General features: G+C 50.7%; 1 protein-coding gene across 1 annotated transcript in view; it reads left to right on the top strand.

Moving 5' to 3' along the window:
- PREX1 (phosphatidylinositol-3,4,5-trisphosphate dependent Rac exchange factor 1) overlaps positions 1–26,578 on the top strand; it is a 197,231-nt gene that overhangs the window by 85,739 nt on the left and 84,914 nt on the right. The window contains exons 3-5 of the mRNA XM_082858089.1: positions 1,359–1,481; positions 10,265–10,369; positions 17,032–17,133. Coding sequence (XP_082714215.1) covers positions 1,359–1,481; positions 10,265–10,369; positions 17,032–17,133 — 330 coding nt within the window. The remainder of the gene's footprint in view (positions 1–1,358; positions 1,482–10,264; positions 10,370–17,031; positions 17,134–26,578) is intronic.

The following is a 26,578-nucleotide window of genomic DNA, read 5'->3' as shown; positions in this document are numbered from 1 at the left end:
TGCTCAACCTGGGTGCAATGAACAAGTTGGGCTGGACGATTCTTTGCCATGGGGGCCGTCCTGTATTATAGGATGTGTAGTGGCATCGCTGGCCTCTACCTATGAGACACCGGTAGGATCCTTCTCCCCAGTTTGTGACAACTGAAAATGTCCCCAAACATTGGCAGATGTCCCCTGGGAGGCAAAACTAGCCCTGGTTGGAAATGACTGGTCAAAAGGTTAAATTCTGAAATGTAGAATTGTGGGTCAGATTGTGCATTTCAAACTTCATAGGTTCCTGTGGGGAAACAGGCACTCATATATTGTTTGTGACAGTTTAAATGGCACATTTGGAACATCCTTCCCTATTGTATTTTCTGCTATCAGGTCATTTTAATAGGTGCCTGGAAGTACCCTCGTCGTTTTTAAAAATCAGTCCTATGTGTATGCATATGGCTGATTCACTTCGCTGTACGGCAGAAAGTAACACAACCTTGTAAAGCAATTATACTCCAATAAAAAAAAAAATCAGTCCTATGGTTGGACATACCAGGTGTGTCTGGCCGTGATGAAGATTGTGATGGATGTCTTGGTATATACTCCTCTGCAGGCTGAGTGTGAAGTTCAGTTCCGCTGCTTCACTGGACCACGTGACCTTGGGAATGTTAATTCTCTTCTCTGAGCGTCCGTTCTTCATCTATGAATTGGGGATGATAATAGCTCCTGCCTCGTGGAGTTATAGTGAGGATTAGATGCCATAAGTGCATATAAAGTTATTGGCACAGGATTAGGCATTAATCCTGTTTAGTAAACGTTGGCAGTACTTTTGTCAGTATCATGATTTCTGTTAGCTCCAGCGTATGAGACTGCCCGTTTTCCTACACCCTCCTCGCCGGCACCGGGGGGTTATGTAATTTTTTTTTAAGATTTATTTATTATTTATTTATTTATTTAATTTATTTTTGGCTGTGTCAGGTCCTGGTTGCGGCACGTGGGATCTCTGTTGAGGCATACAGGATCTTTTGTTGTGGTGCGTGGGCTTCTCTCTAGTTGTGGCGTGCAGGCTGGGCGGGTGGGCTCTGTAGCCGTGGCACGCGGGTTCCAGAGCGCGTGGGCTCTGTGGTTTGCGGCACGCAGACTCTCTAGTAGAGGTGTGTGAGCTCAGTAGTTGTGGTGCGTGGGCTTAGTTGCCCTGCAGCATGTGGGATCTTAGTTCCCTGACCAGGGATCAAACCCACGTCCCCTGCATTGCAAGGTGGATTCTTCCCCACTGGACCACGAGGGAAGTCCCTATGTATTTTTTTTTTTTTTTATGCTTCATTTTGGTCTCCTCTACGCCTTGATTAATGTTCTCCTTGGGCCTCATTTTCCCCTCACAGATCCTGTTCTCAAACATTGAAGACATCCTGGAAGTTCATAAGGATTTCCTGGCTGCCTTGGAGTTTTGTTTACATCCGGAGCCGCAGTCTCAGCATGAACTTGGGAATGTTTTCTTAAAATTCGTGAGTACGATGCCCCAGCCCCTACCAGAGCCTGCAGCTTTTGGGGAGTGGGCTTCTCCCCCGGGTCCCCATTCCATCCACCCTTGGCTAGCTTTGTCTGCAGGTCTATCTGGGAGGGGGAGAGGCAGGTGGGCAGGTGGGTCCAGCCTCCACCCCCGGGAACAATGGACAGAGGGTTGGACCCAGCAGACCGGGGCTCTTTTTAGTTGGCTCTCCCTCCCTTTAATGTTATGTAGAGTGTGGTCCCCTTTTCCTCAGAGCTCTTTGCTGAACGACTGCGTCCTGGGGCTCCTCCTGGCCTGGCCTGGCGGGGCCCCTCTGCTGCAGCATGACCAAGAGGGTGGACTCGGGTCAGACACACCTGCATTTGAGTCCCGGTCTGGCCACCCACTGGCCACCGAGGGTGTCCGACCCTTGGGTGCCCCCTTGGGCTGCTGGACAGGGAGACTGATCCTTGTTGTAATAGCCACTCTCTTCCCAAGTCACTTAGAATTGTGAGGGGACAGCTGGAGGGAGGGGGGCAGCCTAGCCCACAGGAGGCAACTGCTTTTCTCTACCTGTGCTGCGTGGGACCCTCCCCACGGGGAGGAAACCCGCACTGGCCTCACGGGCATGAGGCCTGGGCCAGATTCCAGTCCTCTCTGAGCCTCAGTTTCCTCCTCAGTTGGAGCAGTAGGGATAATGGTGCCTCCTTGGGTTGATGGAAAGACTCAAAGAGGTAAAGTAACAAAGTGTGTAGCCGAGAGCAGCAGTTCTCAACCAGGGGGTGATTTTGCCCCCAGGGGACATTTGGCCACATCTGGAGACATTTTTGGTTGTCACAGCTTGGGGAGGGGGCCATGCTACTGGCTTCTAGTGCGTGGAGGCCAGCGATGCTACCAAATAGCCCATAATGTGCAGGACGGTCCCCACAGCAGAGGATTATCCGACCTCAAGTGTCAGCGGTGCTGAGATGAGAGACCTTGGCCTGGAGCAAGCACTCGGTCCATGTCGGTGCTTACTTTCATTGTCATTGTCATCGTTACTAACTCCCTTCTCCAGGGAATCACATCTGTATGGTCTGAGATTAGCATGGCAGAGCCGGGCTGCTCGTGGGCTGTGTCATCCTTGGCAAGTTGTTTTAACTTGTCTGTGCCTCAGTGTCCTCACCTGTAAAATGGGTAAAAAACTAGACCTGGCCCTTGATGTCCTTGAGGATCGAGTGAGCTAATACAAGGAAGGAGAGGGCTCTGAACAGCTCCTGGCCCACAGTAAGTGCTCACTAAATGTTGGCTATTAGCTCTTCACGTGGCCACCATTCCTCAGCGTTTGAAATAGGATGAATGTGAGAGCAGACGGGTGAGATGGGCACTAATGGAGGGCGTGGTGCAGGGCAGGGATGTGATCTGCTTTGCATTTCAAGGGCTGCTGCTGGGGAAGTGGGGAGACCAGGAAGAGGTCACTGCACGTCTGAGATGATGGTGCGCATCGGCCAGGGTGGTAGCCGTGCATGTGGTGAGAGGGGCTAGTGGCAGTACTGGTTAAGGACACATCTTGTTTTTTTTTCTCTTCCCGAGCCGCGAGGCCGGCAGGATCTTAGTTTCCCAACCAAGGATTGAACCCAGGCCCTAGCAGTGAAAGCACCGAGTCCTAACCACTGGACCGCCAGGGAATTCCCCAGGACAAGTATCTTGAATAGGAAAATAGAAAAGATGGGAGGGACAGTCTTCCCTTTGGGTTCAGAGGAAGGAGTGAGCCCCTATTTCTCTGGAGCCAGGCTGCTTAGGTTCCATTCCCTGTTCCATCACTGAAAAGCTGAGTGACCTTGGGCAAGTCACTTCACCTCTCCAGGCCTCAGTCTCCAACTCTGTAAAATGGGAGTAATGGTAGTACCTGCTGTATGGTGCTGTCATGAGGATGAAATGAGTTAATTCGAGTAAAGCAGTGAAATCTGGCCTGGCTCCAAGCTGGTGCTGCAGGAGTGTCAGCAATGGGTGTTATTCCAGCTGGGGCACCGAGGAAGGCTTTTGGGAGGTGGTGGCATAGTTGGGGATGCCTGTGACGTGATGACATCTGAGCCGAAAGTGGAATAGTCCATACTTTAGACGAAGTGGGGAAGGGGTCCTCAGGGTGCATTTTCCAGCTTGCCAATAACTCCAGGCCCCATGTGTCCCCCGACTTCTCTGCCTGAGCCGCAGAGGTGTGGTAAGCAGGTTTAGCGCACTGGCCAGTGAGGGTCTCCGGCTCCTGAGCCCCTACTTGGACTAATTTGCTCCGAGATGCAGGGGACGGCTGGAGGAAGGAAGGTGGGGATTTTAGAGCCCAGGAGGCAGCCTCTTTTCCATACCCTCTCCTGCGCTGCCCGGAACCCTCCTCATGTAGCCTCATCAAACTGGACATCTGTGAGGGCAGTGCCTACCCTCAGAATCCGGATGTGCCGACGGTGGATGTTCAGGCCTTTGTGGGGAGTCAAAAAAACTTATTTAAAAGGGAAATTTGCATGATTATTGGATGTGGAAAATGAGTGTCTCTTGCTATTAAAAATAAATGCAATAGAAACCAAGCTGTGTTACAGCATTCTGTCTAGAAACTCTTGCCCGCCTGAGTCTCTGAGCCTGAGACCTGCGCTGGGTTTGATCAAAAGGAAGATGAACGGTGTCAGACTGGCTTTGGTGTCACAGCACACGTTGCTGAGACCCTTCCTTGAGGTAATTGGAACAGCTGAAAAAGGAGTCAGCTTTCTCCACGTATGATTCCGTGTTTTTAATTTAAAGTCATCTTTTTCATTTAACATTTGCAATCATCACCCCGCTCCCCCCAGGCTCATGGCAGACGGTGCTGAGTTCTTTTTAAAAGCGGCCACTGCTGTAGGTTGGTTTCCAGGAGCTGGAGGCCTGCGTACAGGTGGCCTGTTGGAAGCAGCTGAAGAAGGTTGCACAGTCTCCACCTGGCCTGACCCAACCTGGGGTTGGGGGAGCTCTGGAGCTGGTGTGCCTCTTCCTTCAGGTCGCCCTGAATTACCATGAGGTGGCGGGGCCTTTGCACCCCTATTGGACATGGGCTGTCCCGGGGAGTGGGTGGACAGCCTCAGGCCAGCCAGGCAGCTGTCTCAGGCTGAGGACGGTCCCTGGGGAGGGACTCACGGATAGGACACACTCACCACAGCATCCCCCGACAGCCCCAAAGGGAGGGGGCACCAGGGCCAGCCAGACAGAATCAGGGTTGTAAGGTGGTGACTGGGAACAGAGCTCTGTGGACAGGCTCTCCAGGAGAGTAAGGGGCACATCAGACCCTGTGAGGGGCCCTGGCTTACAGACCAGCCCACCGCTGCTGCCCAGCCAGTGGACAGTGGGGGACTCCCTCACACCCTCACCCCCAAACCCAACCACTAACTACTGAGGTGATTGCAAACTAGCACTCGGTGAACCTTCTCTTGGTGCTGGGTGCTGGTCTGAGTGCTTTACGTATATTAATTCATTACAACGTCACAACAGCCTTTAACGGTGGGTGCTGTTATTATACCCACTCTACAGATGAGGAAACTGAGGCCCAGAGAGGGTAAGTCAGTGCGCAAGCTTACTCAGGCAGTGAGTGTTGGAGCCAGGATTTGAGCCAATGCCGTCTGACTCCTGGACTTGTGTTTCTCACCGTCTTACATGATAAAGTCCCTTTATATCATTATTAAGCACCTACTGTGCACCAGGCACTGTACTTGGCCCTGAGGATGGTGCCCTAAATAAGACAGGTTTGCTTTTTGCTGCCATGAGGCTCCATGAGTAGGGTTAGTCGGTTGACAGAGGAGGTCGTTTCAGATGTGGATGTGGGTTTGTGAAGAATATAAAATGCAGATGTGAGGAGTGACTCTCCTTGAGGTTGTCTGAAGTTGGGAAGTCAGGGACAGGGTTGCTAGATTGAGCAAATAACAACACCCAGAATGGTGGGTGTTTGGATGAATTTGGATTTCAGGTAAGCGACAAATAATATTTTAGCATAAGTATGTCTCATACAATGTTTGGGACATACTTCTACAGAAACACGATTTGTTGTTTATCTGACATGAGCACTCAGCTGAGTGTCTTGTGTTTCATCTGGCGATCCTGGTCGGGGAAGGCTTCTGTGAGGTGGTGACGTAGGGGATCTTGGAGAAGGATATTCCCCATGGAGAGGAAGCCAGGGCAGGGGCCCTGGATGGAGCTGGAACAGGCTTGGTCCACTGGAGGAAGGCAGGGAGGCCAGAGTGGTTGGAGCAGAGTCAGTGATGGAGCGAATCCAGGGATGTCACGGGGGGGGCCCTGTCCTGCAGGCACTGCATTATGAGGGTTGGAGGGTTTAGCAAGAATTGGTGTGGTCTGTGTTAGGTTTTAGCCTCTTCACCCCACAGCTGTGTGGACAGGCGGAAGATAGCTTGCGGAAAGTGACCTGAATCTCATATTCTCCTCCCCACCAGAGAGGTCTACATGGCCAGCTCCTTCCCTTCTCCAAGTCTCAGTCTCTGTGGGTGTGAAATGAGTGGTTGGGAGCAGATGGTCTCCGTGGAGCTAGTGTCACCCCCTGGGTACTGTGGACGGCAGCCACCACTTCTGACAATCCTCGAGCTCTCTCTGGGGGCTAGAGCCTCTCCCCCAGCTGTCCCCAGCTGGCAGCTGTCCTCTTCTCCTCCTTCACAGCCCAAATCCATGGCCACACGCCCCCCACCCCCACGTCTGTGTGTGCACAATAGTTTGTCCATTTCCTCCAAGCCAAACAAGCAAAGCCCCAGGGGGCGCCCCTAGGAGGAAATTGAACACTTGGCCTCTTAGCTGTCAAGGGTAGCATTTCCACATTTGCTGCATCTTCGGCCTGCGATGCAGCTGGGGTTGAGCTCAATGAAAGGAGATGGGAGTGATGAAACTCAGCATGGTTTTGAAGAGGGGTGTTGTCCTTTACTAAACTTAACTTCTCCAAGTCTCAAGCCTTCTCCCCTGCCCTTTTCACAGGCCGAAGGAGAGGATGACATCGCACAGTGTGTCAGAGAAGGGGCTCAGGGAATGAGGAATGACAAACCTGTGGCGATCTTGTGACTTATTCCCCTCTCCTGCATCCATGGCAGACATTGCTAGTCAATCACAGCATTCTCCATGGGGTTCCAGAATTCTTGTCACTAGCGTTTCAGACACTATTGATTGGGGTCGGCCTGTGAGAATGAACAGATTTGGCTGTGCTTCTTGGTCCAACCCCTTCACGGTACAGATGGAGATGAACAGGGAGACGGTCATCACACCAGACTTGGGTCCATGTTTTTCATTTTCTTCCCCTTTTAGAGTGTGCATATATTAGGACTGTCTTCACTGCGAGTGACAAAAACAACTCAAATAGGCTTTAAAAAAAAAGGACTTTATTGGCTCCTACAAATGAAAATTCAGGGTGTGTTGACATCAGGTATAGCTGGATCCAGGACCCCATATGATGTTTTCAAAGCTGGGTTTTTCTTTATCTCTAGGCTCTGCTTTCCTCTGTTTCGGCTTAATTCTTAGCGTGGTGGCAGAGGTGACCCTCAGCAGCTTCAGGGTGACAGTCAGCTAGCTTAGTAACAAAAGTTCAAAGAGAGCCTCTCTTCACAGCAGTTCCAACCTGAGTCCTTAAGGGCTCTCACTGGCCCAGTTTGGGTCGCATGGCCATTGCTGCCAGGACCGGGAGCTCTTTGATTGGTTTGGCCTGGGTCACATGCTCACGCATGGTGCCTGGGAGTGGAGTGGAGTCAGTGGGGTCAGAGTGTAGGAGGCAGATTCCCCAGGGGAAAAACTGGGGTCTGTGACCAGAACAAGGGGGAGTGGTTGCTGGGTGGGTGAAACAACACACGGGCCAGCGAAAAGCTGAGGCTGCCTTGCGGTGCACCAGGGCTGTCCGGAAGAAACGTGGGGCTGGTGTGAGGGTCTCGGGCACCACTCAATTCCTCCCTCTGCTCTCTTGCTTCATTCATCAAGTAGTCACGAGGCCTGCGCTCTGTCTGGGACTTCAGTCCCCACTGGCCATAGCCGTGACCTCATCAGTTTGCAAAGCCTGCCTCCATGGAGCTCATGGTCCAGGGGGTGGTTGTGGGGAGGTGGACAGTGCAAGAATGAGAAATCAAATATACCGGGAGGCGAGAGCCACCACAGTCCTCAAAATCTGCCTGGTGCCTTCCCTGGTGGCCTTCCCCAGACCTAAGAGTCCACTCAGCTCCCTTCCTCCTGACTCTGCCTGTCTCTTTTTTACCATCAAATCCTACCCATCCGGGCTTCCCTGGTGGCGCAGTGGTTGAGAATCCGCCTGCCGATGCAGGGGACACGGGTTCGTGCCCCGGTCTGGGAAGATCCCATGTGCCGTGGAGCGGCTGGGCCCGTGAGCCATGGCCGCTGAGTCTGCACGTCTGGAGCCTGTGCTCCGCAACGGGAGAGGCCTCAACAGTGAGAAGCCCGCGTACCGCAAACAAAACAAAACAAAACAAAACAAAACCTACCCATCCACTGTCCCACCTGTCCTAGATGGATTCACCAACGGGATGATGAATTTGCTGAAATAGTAACCATGGCAATAATAGCAACGTCGACAACACCGATAACAATAGCGGCTAATAGTTAAGGAGCCCTTACTATGCACTGTTTCACGCATTTACTGTGAATTCACCTGATAACCCTCACAGCGACCTTATGACGGGGAGGTCATGACTGTCTATAATTTATAGGCACGAATGCAGAGGCTCTGAAACAGTACGTGCCTTGCCCAAGGTCACAGAGCTGGTGAGCTGGGGAGCCGGGCTGTGAACCTGGGTGGTCTGGCTGTAGAACCTGGACTTGCGCTTGTGAGGCTGACGCTGATCGTAGCCATGGGGGCTCCGGTGTCTTATCTTGGAGCTGTGCTAACAGCAGGGCCTCTAGGCTCTTGGCTGCAGAGCCAGACATCAGCGTGGGGGTTAAGAGAGGTTGGATCCTCCTTCTGCCACTTCGCTACGTGTGAGACCCTGGGCTCGTGACCTTTCATTGGTTTCCCACGTGTGAATGGGTTGAGTACAGTGATGACCGTGTCAGGTTACTGTGAGGTGTGAGTGAGCCTACCCGCACGCATTCCAGGAGAGCAGAGGGTGGCGTGTCCTAACTGCTCAGTACATACTACGTGTTGGCCGTCGGCTCTGGCTGTGGACACTTCGCTGCTCAGGGCATCTGCTCAGATGGTGTACACGGAGCCCCAGGGGGAGCTGGGCCGGGTTGGGGTGGCTTACTGATTCTGAAACCCATTCTCTCTCCTCGTTGGTTTCCTCTTTCCTGCAGCCACCCACCGGCAGGATGACTGGGGGCTTGTGCAGAAGCAAGACGAGCTGCTTACTTTGCAGACCCACCTTTTCCTTCCTTAGCTTCTTGGGGTCTCCTGGCCACCCCCCAGCCCAAGGTCAAGGCCCTTCAGCCCCCTTCAGCCCTTCCTGTCCTGCAGCCTTCCCCAGGACATCCTTGTTTGGGGTTTGGTGGGTTGGAAGGAGGTGTTCTGTGAGCCTTTGGGAACCGAGTATGCTCAGTGGAGAGCTTCCTGCTAACTAAGACGGCTCCTGTCCCTTTCAGTCCCGGAAACCCTGACTGATGGTTACAGACCTGGTGACTCACAGGTGACCTCTAGGCTGGAAAGAGTCCAGCTTTGGGCTCAGGGGTATCTGGAGGTCAAGACAACTATCCCCCTGCCTCAGCACTGCCACTGCTGTGTGGCAGTGACCAGAGATCTACTTGTTCCCCCAAATTCCCGAGTCTTATTTAGACTCTTCTGGTTCATATATACAGGGCATTGCACCTAGTAGGTGTGTAGAGTTCATTCATTTAGTAAGTATTTATTGAGGGCCTACTGTGTGCCAGGCATTGTGCTAGGACCTGGGGACACCTCAGTGAACAAGAGGATGTGGTCACTGCCTTCAGGGAGCCGACTGCCAAGTGGGAAAAGACAGATGATGAACAAATAATCTGGATAATTCCAGATTGTGAGAATGCTATAAAGAAAATGAAGACGGGGGTGGGGGGATGATAGAGGACACCCGAGTGGCCACTTTAGCCAGGGGTCATTTGAGGAAGTGGCATTTGAGTTGAGATCCAAATGCTGGGGAGTAGCCAGGCTTTGGGCAAAAGTGTTCCAGGTAGAAAGAACAGCAAGAGCAAGGGCCCTGAGGTAGGAACAGCCTTGGCAAGTTCAAGGAGCAGATAGAAGGCCAGTGAGATGAGATCTGAGAAACTCAGGGTCACATTGTCTGGCCCTTGAAAGGTATAATAAAGTGTTGGATTTCATTCCTAGTGTAATAGAACACCACTGGAGGGTTTTAAGCAGTGGGGTGACACAGTCTGACTTGTGTGTTGATTCTAAAGACATTTATCGAGCACTTCTTGTATGCTGAAACCTCACCTATTAAATCATTTAATTTCAGTAACAATCCCATGAGTTAGGGACTATAATTAACTCCACCTTAACAGATGAGGAAACCAAGGTCAGGTAACTTGCCCAAGTTCACAGCTGGAAGTGCACAGCCAGGGTTCAAGCCCAGGCTGCCTGGCTTGAGTCTGTGTACTTGACCCTGGGCCCTGCTGCTTCCTGAGAGGTTACTGGGTGCAGAACTGGGGCAAGAGTGGAGGCTGAGAGGCCTGTAGTGAGTGGGAGCGACTTCATGTGAAATCCCGCCTGCTGGGTATGTCTCAGGGTCAGGGTGTGGGGTAGGCCTTTCCTCCCAGGCCTGCTGGCCCAGCTGTCCATACATCTCAGAGCGTCTGCCTTCCTGCCATGACCTGTCTCCCACAGGCTCTGTCCTTGTCTTGCAGAAGGACAAGTTCTGTGTATATGAAGAATATTGCAGCAACCACGAGAAGGCCCTGCGTCTGCTTGTGGAGCTGAACAAGATCCCCACCGTGCGGGCCTTCCTTTTGGTGAGTTAACCATTGCCCCTGCTTCTCCCTTCCTCTCTGCCTCAGCCTGGTGAATCCACACAGACCCATGGTACCTGATCCCTTCCTCAGCTAGGGCAGTCTGTGTACAGCAGGTATCGCAAACGTTTTCTGTAAAGGGCTAGATAGTGAATAATTTTTGCCCTTTTGCATCATACAGCCCTGTCATCACGACTCTACTCTGCTGCTGTAGCATGAAAACAGCCATAAGTAATATGTAAGAAATGAGCATGGCTGTATTCCAATAAAACTTTATTTATAAAAATAGGCATAGAGGGCTGGATTGGCTCTAGGGCCAAATTTGCCAATTCCTGTTTAAAGTAATGATCCTGATAAGACTGATAACAATAGTATTAATAATTGTATTCAATATTATTAGTATTATTTAATTATAAGCAAAAGAAAATCTGGTTAAAATTGGCTTAAGGAAAAAAAAAGATTTACTGGTTCACTTTCTTTGGAAAGACCTGAGAGAGCTTCAGGTACAGCAGAATCTGGGTGTTCCAGTGACATCATCAGGAGTGTGTCTCTTGGTTCTGCTTTTCTCACCTTGGCTCCATTCCCAGGCAGGCTCTCCACATGTGGTGGCAACATAGCCTCCAGTGGCTCCACGCTTATACCTCTCGTAGCCGAGCAACTCCAGGATAAAGAGGGCTCCTCTTTTCTAATGGTAACAACAAAAATTCTGGGTCTGATGCTCATTGGCTCAGCTTGGCTCAAGACCATGTCCGTGAACCAGTTGCTGTAGACAGAGGGAGTGGCTGGTGCTCGGATTGGTCACTTCTCGAGCTGGAGGGCGGGGTCAACTCCATTCATACTACAGGCCCTAAGGCTGTGGGTGGATCCCTAAAGGATGTTGGTTTGCACTTGCGGAAGTAAGTTGGGAATGGATGTTGGTCAGGCAAAACCACAGACACCCATGATGGTCTTTCCTACCATCGCACGATTCACTTGTGTATAAAACGGGTTCTCATTTGTGATCTCCTTGGAGCTTTACCAGCCGCTGTCTGTTGTGTATGAGTTGAGGTATTCATTTGTCTGCCTTACAGACATCCCAAGTAACAGTGGTCTAAACAAGGTAGACATTTATTTCTCTCCCATGTTAAGAACGTGGAAGTAGGCAGTCTGGGGGTGGTATGGGGGTCCCAGTGTCAGGGGCCAGTGCCCTAGTATGTGGCCTCATCGATATGGTCTAAGACGACTTCTCCCCACTTCTACACTCCAGGTGGTGGGATGCAGGAAGGGTGGGAAGGAGGGCCTGCCCCTCCCCTTTTAAGGGCACAGTAGGAAGCTGCACACATCTGCTCACATCCCATTGGCCAGAACTTAGTCACGTGGCCACACCTAGCAGCAAGGGAGGCTGGGAAATGTAGGCTTTATTCTGGGCAGCCCTGTGCCCAGCTGAAAATTCTGTCGCTTTGGAAGAATACATTCAGGGACACCGCATAGCCTTTGCCACAGGTGGTTTTGACGACTCCAAAATATTAAGTGACTTGCTGAGAGTACATACTTGAAAAGTGATTGAGCTTCTCATGGGTTCCAGTCTTCCTCTTTTGCCTCCAAATTCCCTGCTCATTCAGTCACAGACCACCCACCCCCTGAGCCCCCATGCTGTTTTTTTTTTTTTTTTTTTTTTTTTGCGGTACGCGGGCCTCTCACTGTTGTGGCCTCCCCCGTTGCGGAGCACAGGCTCCGGACGCGCAGGCCCAGCGGCCATGGCTCACGGGCCCAGCCGCTCCGCGGCACGTGGGATCCTCCCGGACCGGGGCACGAGCCCGCGTCCCCTGCATCGGCAGGCGGACTCTCAACCACTGCGCCACCAGGGAAGCCCCCCCATGCTGTTTTATTTCCCAGTGGCACACACAGAATTCAGCACACAAAAGTAGAAGAGTTAACTGCCATGGCATAAGGAGTCTTAACCGTGTGCCCAGAGAGCTAAACTATATAGTACAATTCTTAATTGCACTTCTCCCTAATGCACAGTCTCCAAGAAAATACTTCCAGGATCTTGATTCAGAATGTGTGTTTCCTTCACCAGTGAGTTTGTGTTGCTTGGCCCACTTCCAGTGAGCATCTGAGGCAGGGGAGCTTGGCCAACTGATCGCCACCTTTGTCTCAAGCGTCTTAGGTGTTCAGGACTGGTGCATTTTGTTGTTGGTATCTGCATCTTTACACTTCTGGTTTTTCACTTATAGTCGTAAGAGTCTGGGCACAAAGCAAAGATAAGTCAGGTAGTGTAAGGTCACACACGTGGCCACGTCTCTGTGGTTGGCCCGGGACTTTGAGGCAGCACCGCTCTGCAGTGGTCCTGCTGCCCAGGCTTGGGCTCCCTGAGTCCCACTGTCTGGACTCGGCTGTGTCTTGGGAGGCAGGAAGATGCCCAGGAGGTGTTTGCAGGGGTGCGGGAAGGAAGCGCTTCACTTCTTCTTTTTTCCTTCCTCTCTCTCCTGCAGTCTTCCTGGTAGGCCAGGCTGCCCTTTTCCTGGCAGCAGCTGGGCTGGGCCAGATTGGGCAGGGGGAGGAGGTGTGGGGTGCCAGCACACACGCCATCTGTCTCCCTCCTTGCTGGCATCTCCCAGCTTCTGGCCACCTGCAGAAGAGCCGTCTCGAGTCTATTATGGGATGTTAAGGCATTGGGAACAGACCCAATCTGGCTTTCCATTCATGAGGTACTGTACACTACAGAGAGATGGGGCGGGGACTTTGTCTTTCTGTGCCTCAATTTCTTGTCTATAAAATGGGGATAATTGATTCATGTATTCATTCAACAGCTTTGTTTTGAGCACCTACCAAGTGGTAGGGATCATTCTAAGTACTGGCGATATAACAGTGACCAAGGCAAGAAAAGTCCCTGCTCTCATGGGGTGGCCATTCTCGTAGGGGGGACTTCCATGGCATGTCTCATGGCATTTAGTTCTCTGCAGGGAATAAAGTGAGTTAAGGATGGCAGGAGGTTTGAGCAAGTTTGGGTGGTGGCTGCTGTTTTAGATAGCTCTTTGGGAACACAGTGTCTTAGGTGACATTCAAGCAGAGACCTGGATAAAGTTAAGTGAGAGAGGCAAGGAGTATCTGGAGGGAAAGCATTCTAGGTAGAGGACCTGCAAGTGCAAAGGTCCTGAGGTCCTACTGTGTTTGAGGAATAGCAAGAAGGCCAGGGTGGCTGGATTGGAGAGTATGGGAGGAAAAGTAGAAGGACATGGGGTCAGAGAGATTGAAAGAGGCCAGATAATGAAGGAGCATTTAGACAATGGGACGGATCTGAGAGTTTTAGAAAGCTTTGTTATTGCCGCGTAGCATACTTGTAATGAGTGTACTCACAGCATAATGAGTATTCGCATATGTGTGCTCCCATGGAACCACCCCCTGAGATCAAGATTTAGAACACTCCACTCCAGAAGGTTCACTCCAGAAGGTTCCCTGTGCCCTTTCCCAGGCATGCCCCTCTGTGCAGCCAGAGGCAACCTCTGTGCCGATTTCTCTCACTAAAGGTTAGGTTTGCCTGTTCTAGAATGTTTCACGCATGGAATCGCACAGGAGGCTTTTGTGTCTGCCTTCTTTTGCTCAACATAATGTCTGTGAGGTTCGTCCAGGTTGGAGCATGTGGCAGTACTTTCAATAGAGTATTCAATTTTAGTCTGAGTGGGATGGCGAACTGTGGGATGGTTTCGAGCAGAGGAATGATGTGAACCAATTTGCATTTTGAGCGGCTCCCCTTGGCCGTGTGAGGGTAGGAGCAAGGAGACCAGGGTGGAGGCTTGTGTGAGTTTCCTAGGGCTGCTGTGACAAGGACCACAGACTGGGTGGCTTAAAACAAAATTTATTCTCTCACAGTTCTGAGGCCCGAAGTCTGAGATCAAGGTGTCAGCAGGGTTCTGCTTCCTCCGAAGGCTCCGGGGAAGGGTCCTGCCTTTCCTCTTCCAGCTTCCGGTGGCCTCACGTGTTTCTTGCCTTGTGGAACCAGAACTCGAGTCTCCGCCTCCCTCTTCACACAGCTGCCTTCTCTGCGTCCTGTCCTCCTCTTATAAGGACATGGAGCCTGTTGATTTCAGACCCACCCTAATCCAGAATGAGAATGACCTCATCTTAATTGGACTAATTATATCTGTAAAGACCTTATTTCCAAATAAGGTCACATTCTGAGTTTCCGGGTGGACATGGCATTTTGGGGGACACTGTTCAACCCACTCTGGGGCTGCTGCCGTGGTCCAGGCGGAAGATGACGGTGGTGAGGGTGGGGCGGTAGCGCTTGGAGAGGTGGCTGGAGAGGTCCAGCTGACACGACGTGCCGTGTGGTTGGCTTTGGGGTATTAACGAATGGGAAGAATCAAAGATGTCTCCAGGGCTTAGGGCCCAAACAACTGGAAGAATGGAGGTACAATTTCCTGAAATGGTGAAGGTTGGGTAGGAGCAGGTAGGAGAGGTAAATTTAAAAATTCCCTTTTGTGGAATTCCCTGGCGGTCCGGTGGTTAGGAGTCAGCGCTTTCACTGCCGAGGCCGGGTTCGATCCCTGGTTGGGGAACTAAGATTTCGCAAGCTGCGGGGCGCGGCCAAAAAAAAAAAAATTCCCTTTTGGATGTGTGAGGTTTAAGGATGCCTGTTAGATGTCCAGGTGGGGATTTGGGCCTAGAATCAGAGATGTGAGTCTCGGGTTTTGGGAAGGGAGGGGCCGGGCTGGAGATAGAAAGCTGAGTAGTTTCTGCGTAAAGGATGGTTAAAGTGGTGAAAGTGGTGGGACTGGATGAGGTCAGCGGGGAAAGAGTGTGGATGGAAAGGATGACCCAGGGGCATGGCTGCCATTAGGAGGTTGGGAAGAGGGTGAGGATGACACCTCACCTGAATCAATTCTGTGAAATTAGGATGGTTTAAAGAGAGGATTCTGAAAAGTTCTTCCCATAGTGCCTGGGGCATAATATTATTAGAATAGTGAATAGCTCTGTGTGTGCTTGCTTTTTTTTTTTTTTTTGGTCTTTTTAAATGAAAATCTAGGGTGTTTGGGGTGAAGAGGAATTGGTGGCTGTGACAGTCCTGTGAAAACTTCTTGATCCTGGACAAAGAGACAGGCCTTTCTCCAGCCAAGCCCTGGGGGCGTCTGGAAAGCACACCCCACTCCCGGGCTCCCTCTCTCTGCCTGGAGCTGACATCATCAGGGCAGCTTGTGGGGAGCGCTGGCTTGGAGGACAAAGGCCTGAGTGTGATCAGTGTGGGACCTGGCACATCCCAGCTGCTGCAGCCCTGATCCCCCGTCTGTGCCAGGGCTGGATGTGGGGCTGGGAGCCATGCAGCTCCTGCTAGAGCAGGGACCCAGGGTCCCTGGGACTATTTCTCTAAGGAGAGGGTCCCCAAAGATCCCCGAGAGGCAGAGGACTTAGCTCTGAGACTTGGGCCAGTGCTTCTGGCCTCCGAGTGCCAGTTTGCCCATCTGGAATAGGGATCTTGCTTATTCTAGGGCTGTGAGGATGAACTTTGCCTATGGGTGAAACACAAGGCACAGAGCCTTAGGCCTGGTAAGCACACGGTAAATGTTCTCTGGTCTTATTTTGCCTTGAGTATAAGCAGGGAAATCGTCTGCTTTTTTGGGCAGTTCCCCAGTGCTTGGAACTGTGCCCGGCACATAGTAAGCATACAGTGTGTATTTGGAGGATGAATGAATGAATAAATGATTGGATGGGAATCCATTTTCCCAAGAGTCCCGTTCCATTTCCATTCTGCTAGCACGGTGTTGAGGCGGAAGGCTGAGACCCCTTCATTGCTGGCAGCTTGTTCATCCATTCATTAGTCCATTCATCCATTCATTAGTCTGTTCCTTCATTCATTCATACATTGGGCACACAGTGAGCCCTAGGGACCCAGGACTGTGAGGGGCGTGGTGGGAGACCACAGACATGTAACTTGGTACACTTCTTTCCCGTGCATGACTTTCTACTTCACTACGGATAGGTTCTCCATAAACAATGCCTAGTTTTGTTTTGTGTGTCATTAAAAGCTTTATGTAAATGGGTTCATACCATACGTATCCTTTTGTTTTCCTTTTGTGCACAAGAGCATGTTTTTGAGGTTCACCCGCATTGCTATACATAGCTTTAGTTCTCCCATTTTCACCACTGCGTGGTGTGGAAATGTGCTGCAGACGTTTTTCAGTCTCCAGTTGACGGGTATTTAGGTTGCTTTCCACTTTTTGCTGTTTCAAGCAAGGCAGTTTTGAGTGTCCATATTCCTGTGTCCTGTGCACGTGTGTGAGTTTCTGTAGAATGAGGGTTGGCAGACTTTTCTGTAAAAGGCCAGATAGTAAATATTTTAGGTTTTGCAACTATAAGGTCTTTGTTACAACTACTCAGCCCTCAGACGCAGCCATGGACGTTATGTAAACAAATGGGTATGGCTGTGTTCCAGTAAAAAGTTAATTGCCAAAACAGGGAGTAGGCAGGATTTGGCCCACGGGCAATAGTTTGCCAGCCTCTGATATAGGCTTTGGGCTGGGTTGTAGAGTATACACATTTCTTCCTCCCCTAGGTATTGTTAAGTTGCTTCCAAAGTGATTGTCTGTAGCTGCATTTTGAGAGTGCTTCCCATGATTATTTGAGGGTGGCCAAATTCCTTTGCTGTCCTTGGTGAGTTCTAACGAAGGTCTCCTGTCCCTTTTCAGAGCTGCATGCTCCTGGGAGGCCGGAAGACCACGGACATCCCTCTGGAGGGCTACCTGTTATCTCCTATTCAGAGGATCTGCAAGTACCCCCTCCTCCTCAAGGTGAGACGTTCCCCCTGTTCCTTTCCCCTATTTTGAAGCGACAGAAGATTCAGCTTTGCCTGGCTTAATCAAAAAAAATTAAAACTTGTTAGTTCAGGTAGCTGAGAAGTTTAGGGGCAGCATCGGTTTTGGGCCAGGCTGCATCCAGGCCAGGACCCTGCCTCTTTCTCCCTGGTTCAATTCCGCTTCCCACCTTTCAGCTCTTATTTTCAGCATGGTAGCAGATGGCTGTAGTTACTGTGGCTTTGCACCCTCTCAAGTTCAAAGACAATGGGAAAGAGTGAGCCTCTCGTCCAGTAGCTCTGAAAAGTCCTGAGAGTCACTCAGGCTTTGGTCATCTGTGGCCAGGAGAATGCAATATTAGGAATGCTTTGGGCCTGAGTCATGTGCTTTAATTTGAACCAATTACAGGAAGCCTTTGCTTGTGCTGTTTGCCCTCCTCTCATATGCTTGGACTTGCGCTCTACCCCTGACCCAATCACTGTGAACTGGGTAGTGTTGTGCTTTGATTGGCTGAGATATGGTCCAATGACAGTGAGCAGGGCAGTGTCGTGTTCTGATTGGCTGAGACCACAGTCGGGTGCTCCACCCCTGAACCGATCAACCCTGAGCAAGCCAGCTCTGATTGGCACAGACTTGTGTCATGCGCTCCCACCAGTCACTGTTTCCCACAGGCCAAAAGTCCAGTGATGGAGAGAGAGGGACCCCCTCACCCAAATCTGGGCTCTTGGTGGAAGAGGGGTGCGGGTGCAGATGCAGGGGGCGTAAACCAGAGCCATCGGCACACCTGCTGTCTCCCTCCCTGCCCAGCCACATTTGACTTACTCTTGGTCAGGCGGACCAGGGGAAGATGTGCTGCCTGTGGGAGGGCCCAAGAAGTCTCGATCCTCAACTTCCGAGTCAGCTTCCAGGCAGATCTCCAGCTGGGTGCATGGCTCTGCCGCCATCCACTGCTTTCAGCCCAGGCTTTTCCGCCCTTGGAGATGGTGGCTGTCGGCCTGAGCCTGCCCAGGCTCCATCCTGAAGGCCTGCTGTCTGACAGCTGTTTCCTGGGGTCCCTGCTGGTGGATTAATTGGGCTGGTGGTGCCTCATTCATGCACCTGCACACTGGGGCCACATGCATCTTTGCTCCATGAGCTGAAAGGGAGAGGGGAGGGGAAAGGTACTGGGGATTCTTGAACTTGCCTTTCTGCTGGAGACAGTGTTTGGCCAGACCCTCGCGGGGGCCATCAGCTCTGCCTGTGAACACAGGCCTTTAACATGCGTATCCGTGGGTGGTAGGACCCCGCTCTCCCTGCACCTCCTCTGGCCTGCTGCTGTTGATGCCTCCCAGGGAGCTGAAAGAACCATCTGCAGTTGTTCTTGCAGCTGCTTTGATCCCCAGACAGGTGTTGGAAATGCCATAAGTAGCTCAGCTCTTCATCATGGTGCTGAAGAAGCTGCAGGTGGAACTTGTAAATTGGTAACCTGTGGACTGCACTGGACCTGCAGATGTGCTTCACTTCATTCGTTTGGTGTGTTTTCCAAACTTGAATCAGTTGCCGGCATTTAAGAGGTAGTATTCTGCAGCGGTTTAGGGCAGGGGTTGGCAAAACTGTGGCCTGTGTGCCACATCCAGCCCATGGGCTGTTTTTGTACAATCCGTGAGCTAAGAATGGTGTTTACATTTTTTTAAGGGTTGTTAAGAAAGCCCCCCAAACAAGCAAAGAAGAATATGTGACAGAGACCAGCTGTGGCCAGCAAAGCTGAAAATATTTACAGTCCGGCCATGTACAGAAAGAATTTGCTGACCCCTGGATTGGAGCCAGGCTTTGCAGTCACAGGCTGACTGGGTTTGAATTCTAGCTCTGCCATTTACTGGCTGCTTAGCCTTGGGAAAGTCACTTCCCTGGGCCTCAGTTTCCCTGTCTGTAATACAGCCTTTGTATTAATAGTACTGATAGGGTTGATATGATGATTAAAGATTTATTTACTTAACTCTTACAGCAACTCAATGAAGTAGGCGCTGTGATCAGCCCCACTTTAGAGATGAGGCACAGAGGCACAGACAAGGGAAGTGGCCCGTTTAAGGTCTCACGTTAGGTAAGCGGGAGGAACCATGATTGGAACCTGGGCAGAGTCTGATTCTAGAGTTCTGCGCCCTAACCATCAGGCTACACTGCCTGTTGAGAAGCACTTTGGAGAAGTGCTGGGGTGTCGGGGATGCTGACCTTCTCAGTTCCCTAGGTGGGGGTCTGGGAAGGTTGGTGGCCTTGTGTTTTGTGGCTTGGTGGCCAGTTTGCTCCTTTCCTGGGTTTCAAAACCTTGAATATCTGACCCATTGGAAGAATCGCCAGCTACAGCCCCAGACCCCAGCCAAGGTTCCCTAGGTACGAACACTTTGGTTTCTGGATCTTGGGAAAGTCTGGTATCCCAGTGGCTGCTTGGAGTGGCAGTTACCGTAATGTATTTTAACAACCAGTGGGGCTGGACCCGTATGTCCTGGTGGACTCTAAGCTCTCGATGTGAAGTCCAGGTGTTTCTGAGGCCTGCTCAGCCCCAGGGGCCACAGTCTGGCCCGGTGAGATTCCTGGACTGTGGCTTCCCAGGAGAGGGGAGAGAGAGAGAGAGAGAGACAGAGAGAGACAGAGAGAGATAGAGAGAGAGCGAGAGAGAGAATCCGCTTGCAATTGATGGAGGAATAACTGCCCACAGGAAACAATGAGGAAGCGGAGCTGTGGGTTTTCCTCCAAACCAAATGGCTGTTTACACGTCCCGTTTCCTCCATCTCCAGCTGTGTTTATCCGGGGCTCAGAGAGCACTGGGGCACCTGCCAGCAGGGCCTGAGATTCCTGTGGGGACATGCCACGCTCCCCGCCCGACAGAATTGCTCAGAGTGCTGGCCTTTGGCACCCACAGCTGGAATGTTTGCATCAGAAAACAGCTGGGATTGAGGGGAACTGTACGTACCCCTCCTGAGTTCCTTTTTTCTGTCACATTTTCCAGTGGATTTTCAAAGATGATCCTATGAGCCTGGGGCAGCTGAGCCCGAACCCTCAGTCCTGCCCACACCCCCTCCGATTCTGACGCCCTCGCAGATGTCCCCGTGACCTTCCGAGCCCCATTGTTTGAGCTGAACTTTGAACTGAGTAGGTGAACAGGGTCGAGGAGCCTGGGTGGGAAGGGGGACGAGGCGAAAATGAAAGTCTCTTTGGGAATAGCCCCCAAAAGCTGACCTTGAAACGTTGCCTAAGAATAGCCATAACGTTCTGTTCCAGCCTTCAGCCCAGGTCTGGGGTAGCCAGTTGGCATTTGCAGGCTCTGCTGTGTTTTCCATCACCGTTGCCCAGAAAATGATTCGGGTTTGGGGTGGTGCCCCTGAGGCTCAAATGGCAAGCTCCCGAGGGGAGACCCACTGTCACGGACCCTTTTAGTTATTGCCTGGTGACGTGCAGATCTTACTGGCACGCACACCAGCTGCTGGCACGGCTCAGGGCCACCGTTGTGAGCAAGACAGACCCAGTGCCTGTCCCTTGGCGCTTCGGTCTCGGACTGGACCCACAAGGGCCTGGTATGTAATGGAAGCGGGTTGAGGCCGGCAGGGGGCAAACAGGAGGGGCACATCTGTCTAAAGGGGCAGCTTCCCCTCCAGTCCCCTGTTCCCTTTGTCTCCTGCCTCTCTGACCCCTTGCTTTCAGTCTCCTTTGCTGATTCCTCACCTTCCAGGCCTCCAAGTGTAGGTGGGCTCAGTCCATGGGCCATTTTTCTATCCAGATTTGCACCTGCGGTGGCCTCATCCATTCCATGCCCCACCCCCCTTTTAAAGTATATTCCAAAGTTGTGCAACCATCACCACAATAATTTTAGAACATTTGCATCACCCCCAAGAGAAACTCTGGATCCACGGACAGCCACTTCCCTTTCCACTCCTTCCCGCAGCCCCCGGCAAGCACTCATCTACTTTCTATCTCTGTGAATTTGCCTACTCTGGGCATTTCATATGCGTGGAATCATATAATACGTAGCTTCTTGTGTCTGGCTTCTTTCTTAGCACAGTGTTTTCAGGGTTCATCCATGTTGTAGTATACATCACCACTTTATTCCTTTTTGTGGCGGAATAATATTCCATTGTGTGGGTATACCGTGTTTTGCTTATCCGTTCATCAGTTGATGGGCGCTTGGGTTGTTTCCACTTTCTGGAGATTATGAATACTGCTGCTGTGAACATCCACGCAGAAGTTTCTAGGTGGACATTCCCATGGCTTTAGACCCCGTCTCTGTCCGATGACTTCCAGCCTGGACCTCTCACCTAAACCTGGTCTTGTTCTCCTGCCCACTTGACTTCTCCGCTTGAAAGTCTCACAGGCACCTTCTACCCGCCATATCCCAAAGCAAATGCTTGGCTCTCCCCTTCCCCCAGACCTGTCTCCCCTCCCACCTGCTGCCTCGCCCTCATCTCCGTAGATGGCCAGATCAAACATTCTGGGCCGAAACTGGGCATGTCCTGGGAGCCATCTTCTGGGACCGCAGCTGCAGAGGGGTTGTGTCAGGGATGCTTCTGCAGGATCTCTGCTCAGGGTATAGCCTCGGGACCCTGCATAGGCTCCAGTGTCTTCTGTGCCTCCCACGTCTATCTGTGGGTGATGCAGCTGTCACCTACACACAGTGTGAGGACCTTGCCATTTGGTTGTTACCTCTGTCTCCTTGGCCGTCAGGAGTGTGGTGCCCCTGGGGATGGCCCGTGGTCCATCACTAAGGAGGTGTCGGCATCAGTTCTTGGTGCACGGGGATGACTGGGGAGTGGTGTGTTTCCCAGAGTGTGGGACGTGTACCGCTCACAGCTCACCAAAGGATTTTAGGTGGCACAGGAGGAAACTTTACGTGGGGTGGGTGGTGGGAGAGGGGAGAAGATAACACCAAGCACAGTGAATCACACCGTGAGACTAGTACTTCCGTAACACATCTCTTTCAGTCTTCCTGATTATCTCCAGGAGGGGAGCCACAGTGGGTGCTGCACTGTCTAGGGTTTTTGGAGCCGTTCATTCATTCACCAACCATTGAGCAGCTATTATATGTCAGGCATTATAGTAGGTGCTGGAGATACAAAGTGAACAAAAACTGCCCAAACCCCTTCTTCTGTGGTCTGACATTCTATTGGGGGGGTAGAAACAGACAACAAATGAATGAATAGGAAATGTGTATACTTGTTTAGATGGCATGAATACTATGGAAAAAAAAATCAGGGTTAGTAAGGTCCAGGAGTGATAGATGGAGAAAGTGACATTTGTGCCAAGACCTCAAGGAGGTGAGGAAGGGGGCCATACAGGTACCTGGGGGAAGAGTCTTCCAGACAGAGGGAAGAGCCAGTGCAAAGGCCCTGAGGCAGGAGTGCATCTGAGGAACAGTGAGGAGGCCTGTGTGACCAGAGGGGAGGACCTGAGGGAGAGAGTCGGGGAGTGAGGTTAGAGAGGTGGTGGGCCCGGATTATGTGGGGCCTTGTGGGGTCTTTGTCTGCTCTGAGTGAGGTGGGCACCATGGGAAGATTTTGAGCAGAGGAGGGACAGGATCTTAGTTCTCACAGGATCCCTCAGACTGTTTGTGGAGAAGGGGCTGTGGGGTGATGAGGGTGGAGGCGAGGGGCGGGGAGACCAGGGAGGCGTTGATACGAACGAGTGGTCCAGGCAGGAGGTGACTGGACCAGGGTGGTGGCAGTGGAGACAGGCATTTTATGAGAACCGCCTCTTCATGTCATTTGCTCGTGTTCTGTTGGATAGGTGTCTTTTGTGTTGATTTGCCGGAATTCTTTCTCTTCATTCTGGCTACCTCGGGTCATCTCTTTGGAATTCTTCTCTGACCCTGATGTTACGAGGTGAGTTCCTAATCTGCTGGGGATCTGGCATTGTTGCCGTCTTGCCGAGAAGGCACAGGAAGTCACAGGTCTCTTTTCTGTGGCCCCCTTTGCCCCCGCTGTCGTCTTCCCCCCCAACCACAGTGCCCGCCCTGCATCTTGCCTCTTGGGCTGAGCGCTGACACCTTGCCCACAGCTGCTTCAGCACCTCTGACTGCACCAGCCCCAATTCAGGCTCTTTCCGTGTGGTGAGCAGCAATAGCCTCGGGCTGCTCGACTCCCTCAGGGTGGGGGACCTGCTCTCTCCTCTCCCTTTCAAAGCCAAGCTCCAATTCCTGGTCTTACTAGGGGCCTCCCAGACCACTCTTCCTCGGAGTCCTGCCTGCATTCTGCTTCCTGCCATGCTCTGCGTGATGGTTAAGAGTCTAAGTTTGAAATTCCAGCTCCACCTCTTCTTAGCTGTGTGACTGAGGGCAAGTTGCTGAACCTCTCTGTGCCCCCATTACCCTATCTGTAAAGTCACTACCTCCCAGGCTTGCTGCAAAGATCAATGAGACAATGCCTGAGAAAACCCATGAGAGCACTTTGCATTTTACTAGGTATAGTCAGTCATGCTTGGTAAATGTTAGCTACTCTGATAATGTAATGATTTTTATTTTTATTGATCCCAACTCCTCCTCTTATTAGTATTACCTCTTTGAGAAATGACAAACTCTCTGTGCCTCAGTTTGCTCCTCTGTCAAATAGTGCCTTATCATTGGTTACTGTGAAGATTAAATGAAATAATACCGATAAAGGGCTTATAAGTGCCTAGTAAGTATGAGCTATATTTTTATTGTCTCAAAGTCTGTTTTGTTCAATATTAATAAGCTACCATAGGTTTCTTTTGATTAGTCTTTTCATGATATATCTTATTTCATCCTCTTACTATTAACAATTCTGTACCGTTAGATTTTTTTAAAATTAATTTTTATTGGAGTATAGTTGCTTTACAATGTTGTGTTAGTTTGTGCTGTGCAGCAAAGTGAAGCAGCTATATGCATACATATATCCCCTCTGTTTTTGGATTTCCTTCCCATGTAGGTCGCCACAGAGCACTGAGTAGAGTTCCCTGTGCTATACAGTAGGTTCTCATTAGTTATTTATTTTATACATAGCAGTGTATATATGTCAATCCCAATCTCCCAATTCATCCCACCCCTCCTTCCCCCCTGCCACCCCCATCCCCATATATCTGTTCTCTACGTCTGTGTCTCTATTTCTGCTTTGCAGATAAGTTCATCTCTGTCATTTTTCTAGATTCCACATATAAGCGATATTGTACGATATTTGTTTTTCTCTTTCTGACTTACTTCACTCTGTACGACAGTCTTGAGGTCCATCCACGTCTCTGCAAATTGCACAATTTCGTTCCTTGTTCTGGCTGAGTAATATTCCGTTGTATATACGTACCACATCTTCTTTATCCATTCTGTTGATGTACACTTAGGTTGCTTCCATGTCCTGGCTATTGTAAATAGTGCTGCAGTGAACATTGGGGTGCATGGATCTTTTTTTTTTTTTTGCGGTACGCAGGCCTCTCACTGTTGCACAGACTCCAGACGCGCAGGCTCAGCGGCCATGGCTCACAGGCCCAGCTGCTCCACGGCATGTGGGATCTTCCCGGACTGGGGCACGAACCCGTGTCCCCTGCATTGGCAGGTGGACTCTAAACCACTGCGCCACCAGGGAAGCCCGCATGTATCGTTTTGAATTATGTTTTTCTCCAGGTGCGTGCCGAGGAGTGGGATTGCTGGGTCATACAGTAGTTCTGGTAGTTCTGTCTTTAGTTTTTTAACGAACCTCCATACTGTTCTCCTTAGTGGCTGTATCAGTTTATTGATACCTTCCCACCAACAGCGTAAGAGGGTTCCCTTTTCTCCACACCGTCTCCAGCATTTATTGTTTGTAGATTTTTTGATGATGGCCATTCTGACCGGTGTGAGGTGATACCTCATTATAATTTTATTTGCATTTCTCTAATAATTAGTGACGTTGAGCATCTTTTCATGTGTTTGTTGGCCATCTGTATTGTATCCTTAGATTTTAGATACTTCTTTTGTAAGCAGTATGAAGTTAAAGTTTTAAAGTCTATCCTGTCAGTCTCTATCTTTGAACAGGAGAGTTTATTTAGTCTACTTATATTTATTGATATATTTGATCTTGTTTCTACCAGCTTTATAAAACTTTTTAATTTGTCCTCTTTTTTAATGCTTCTTTTTTCCCCCTTTCTTGCTTTATTTTGGATAGTTTTAGTTTCTTTGGTTTAGTTACTCTTGTTTTCCTTCCTTTCTCCTTCCCTCACCCCCTTCCTTCCTTTCTTTCTTTTTTTTCTTCTACTAAATTGGAATTTAAAACTACCACTACCACCATCATTATCTCTCCCAAGTTTACCCTGTCCTCCCTAGAACCTGGAATTGGGAGTGCAGGATGTAGACTTTTGCAGGAAGGTGTGCTAGGACCTCCTTTGGAAGTTGGATATAGAGTCACTGCATGTTGGAGCCCCACCACTGAATGTCAGTAGATACCAACCCAGGGTGTCAAACACAGGTGCCTGCAGGGCAGGTGAAGGAAGTGAGTGAGTAGATTGGATGTAACCCAGTGGGTTGGGATGGGGATTGTGACAGACTATATAGCACACAGGTCCCGTCTATGGGGGTGACCACCAGTCAGGTCAGCCAATTGCTGTTGTCCGGTGGAAGCACAGACCAAAGGTGGCTAGAACTTCTGCTTTGCTGAGAGAGCCTGGCAATAGCATTTGGCCTGCAGCGTCTGGATTGTGACCCAGGCTCTGATCCAGTCATGCATTGCGTAGCCAGGAGACCAAGGCTTGGAAAGGGGATGAGACTTGCCCAAGGTCACATGGCATGTCCTCATCAAAGCCAGAACGTGAACTCCCAGAACTGAGCCCTCTTCCTGCTGTCTCCCACCATCTCTCCAAGTGGAAGGAAGGAGTTTTTAAGACCCATGAGCATTATTTCCTTTCCCCCATTAATTCCTAATCCAAGGCGCTACAGTTTTCAACCTGCAGCAGGGGCTGGAATTGTTAAAATCGGAAATATATTGTCATGAAATATATTTCATATAATAGGCACGCATGGAGGTTTTCTTTACCGTGCCGGGCAGCTTTTCAGTTCTGGGTTTTCACAGACTTACAGCTGTTTTTCGTTTCTTGTTTTTTTTTTCTTTTCTTTTCTTTTTTTCTTTTTCTTCTTCTTTCAAGTGGTGGTGGGTCTTGCTAGTGCCTCTTCATTTGCATCTTGCTGTCACCCTAGACAGGGCATGCAGGGACCCAGAACTGAAATACCAGGAAGTCTTGGTCATGAGGTCAGAGCTTGGCTTCCTGAGCTTTGATGGTGGTGCCTTGGGCAGAGGTCTCTGGACAGACCCACAGCTGGTGCAGGATCAGCCCCTCCGGGAGCTGGATGAGGTGTCCCCAGAAAGTGGGTGTGCTCCATGGGATCCAGCCCCCATTGGTGACGTTCCCATCCTCAAGGCTGCCTTTTTCTCTTTGTAGAGAAGACAACATGACTTTCTAACCACATGTCTGCTTTTGAGCCTCCAGGAGCCCCATGTCA

Source organism: Leucopleurus acutus (genome assembly GCF_964270905.1).
Source record: "Leucopleurus acutus genome assembly, chromosome: 16".
Lineage (NCBI taxonomy): Eukaryota > Metazoa > Chordata > Mammalia > Artiodactyla > Delphinidae > Leucopleurus > Leucopleurus acutus.
This window is presented reverse-complemented; position numbering and strand designations above follow the sequence as displayed.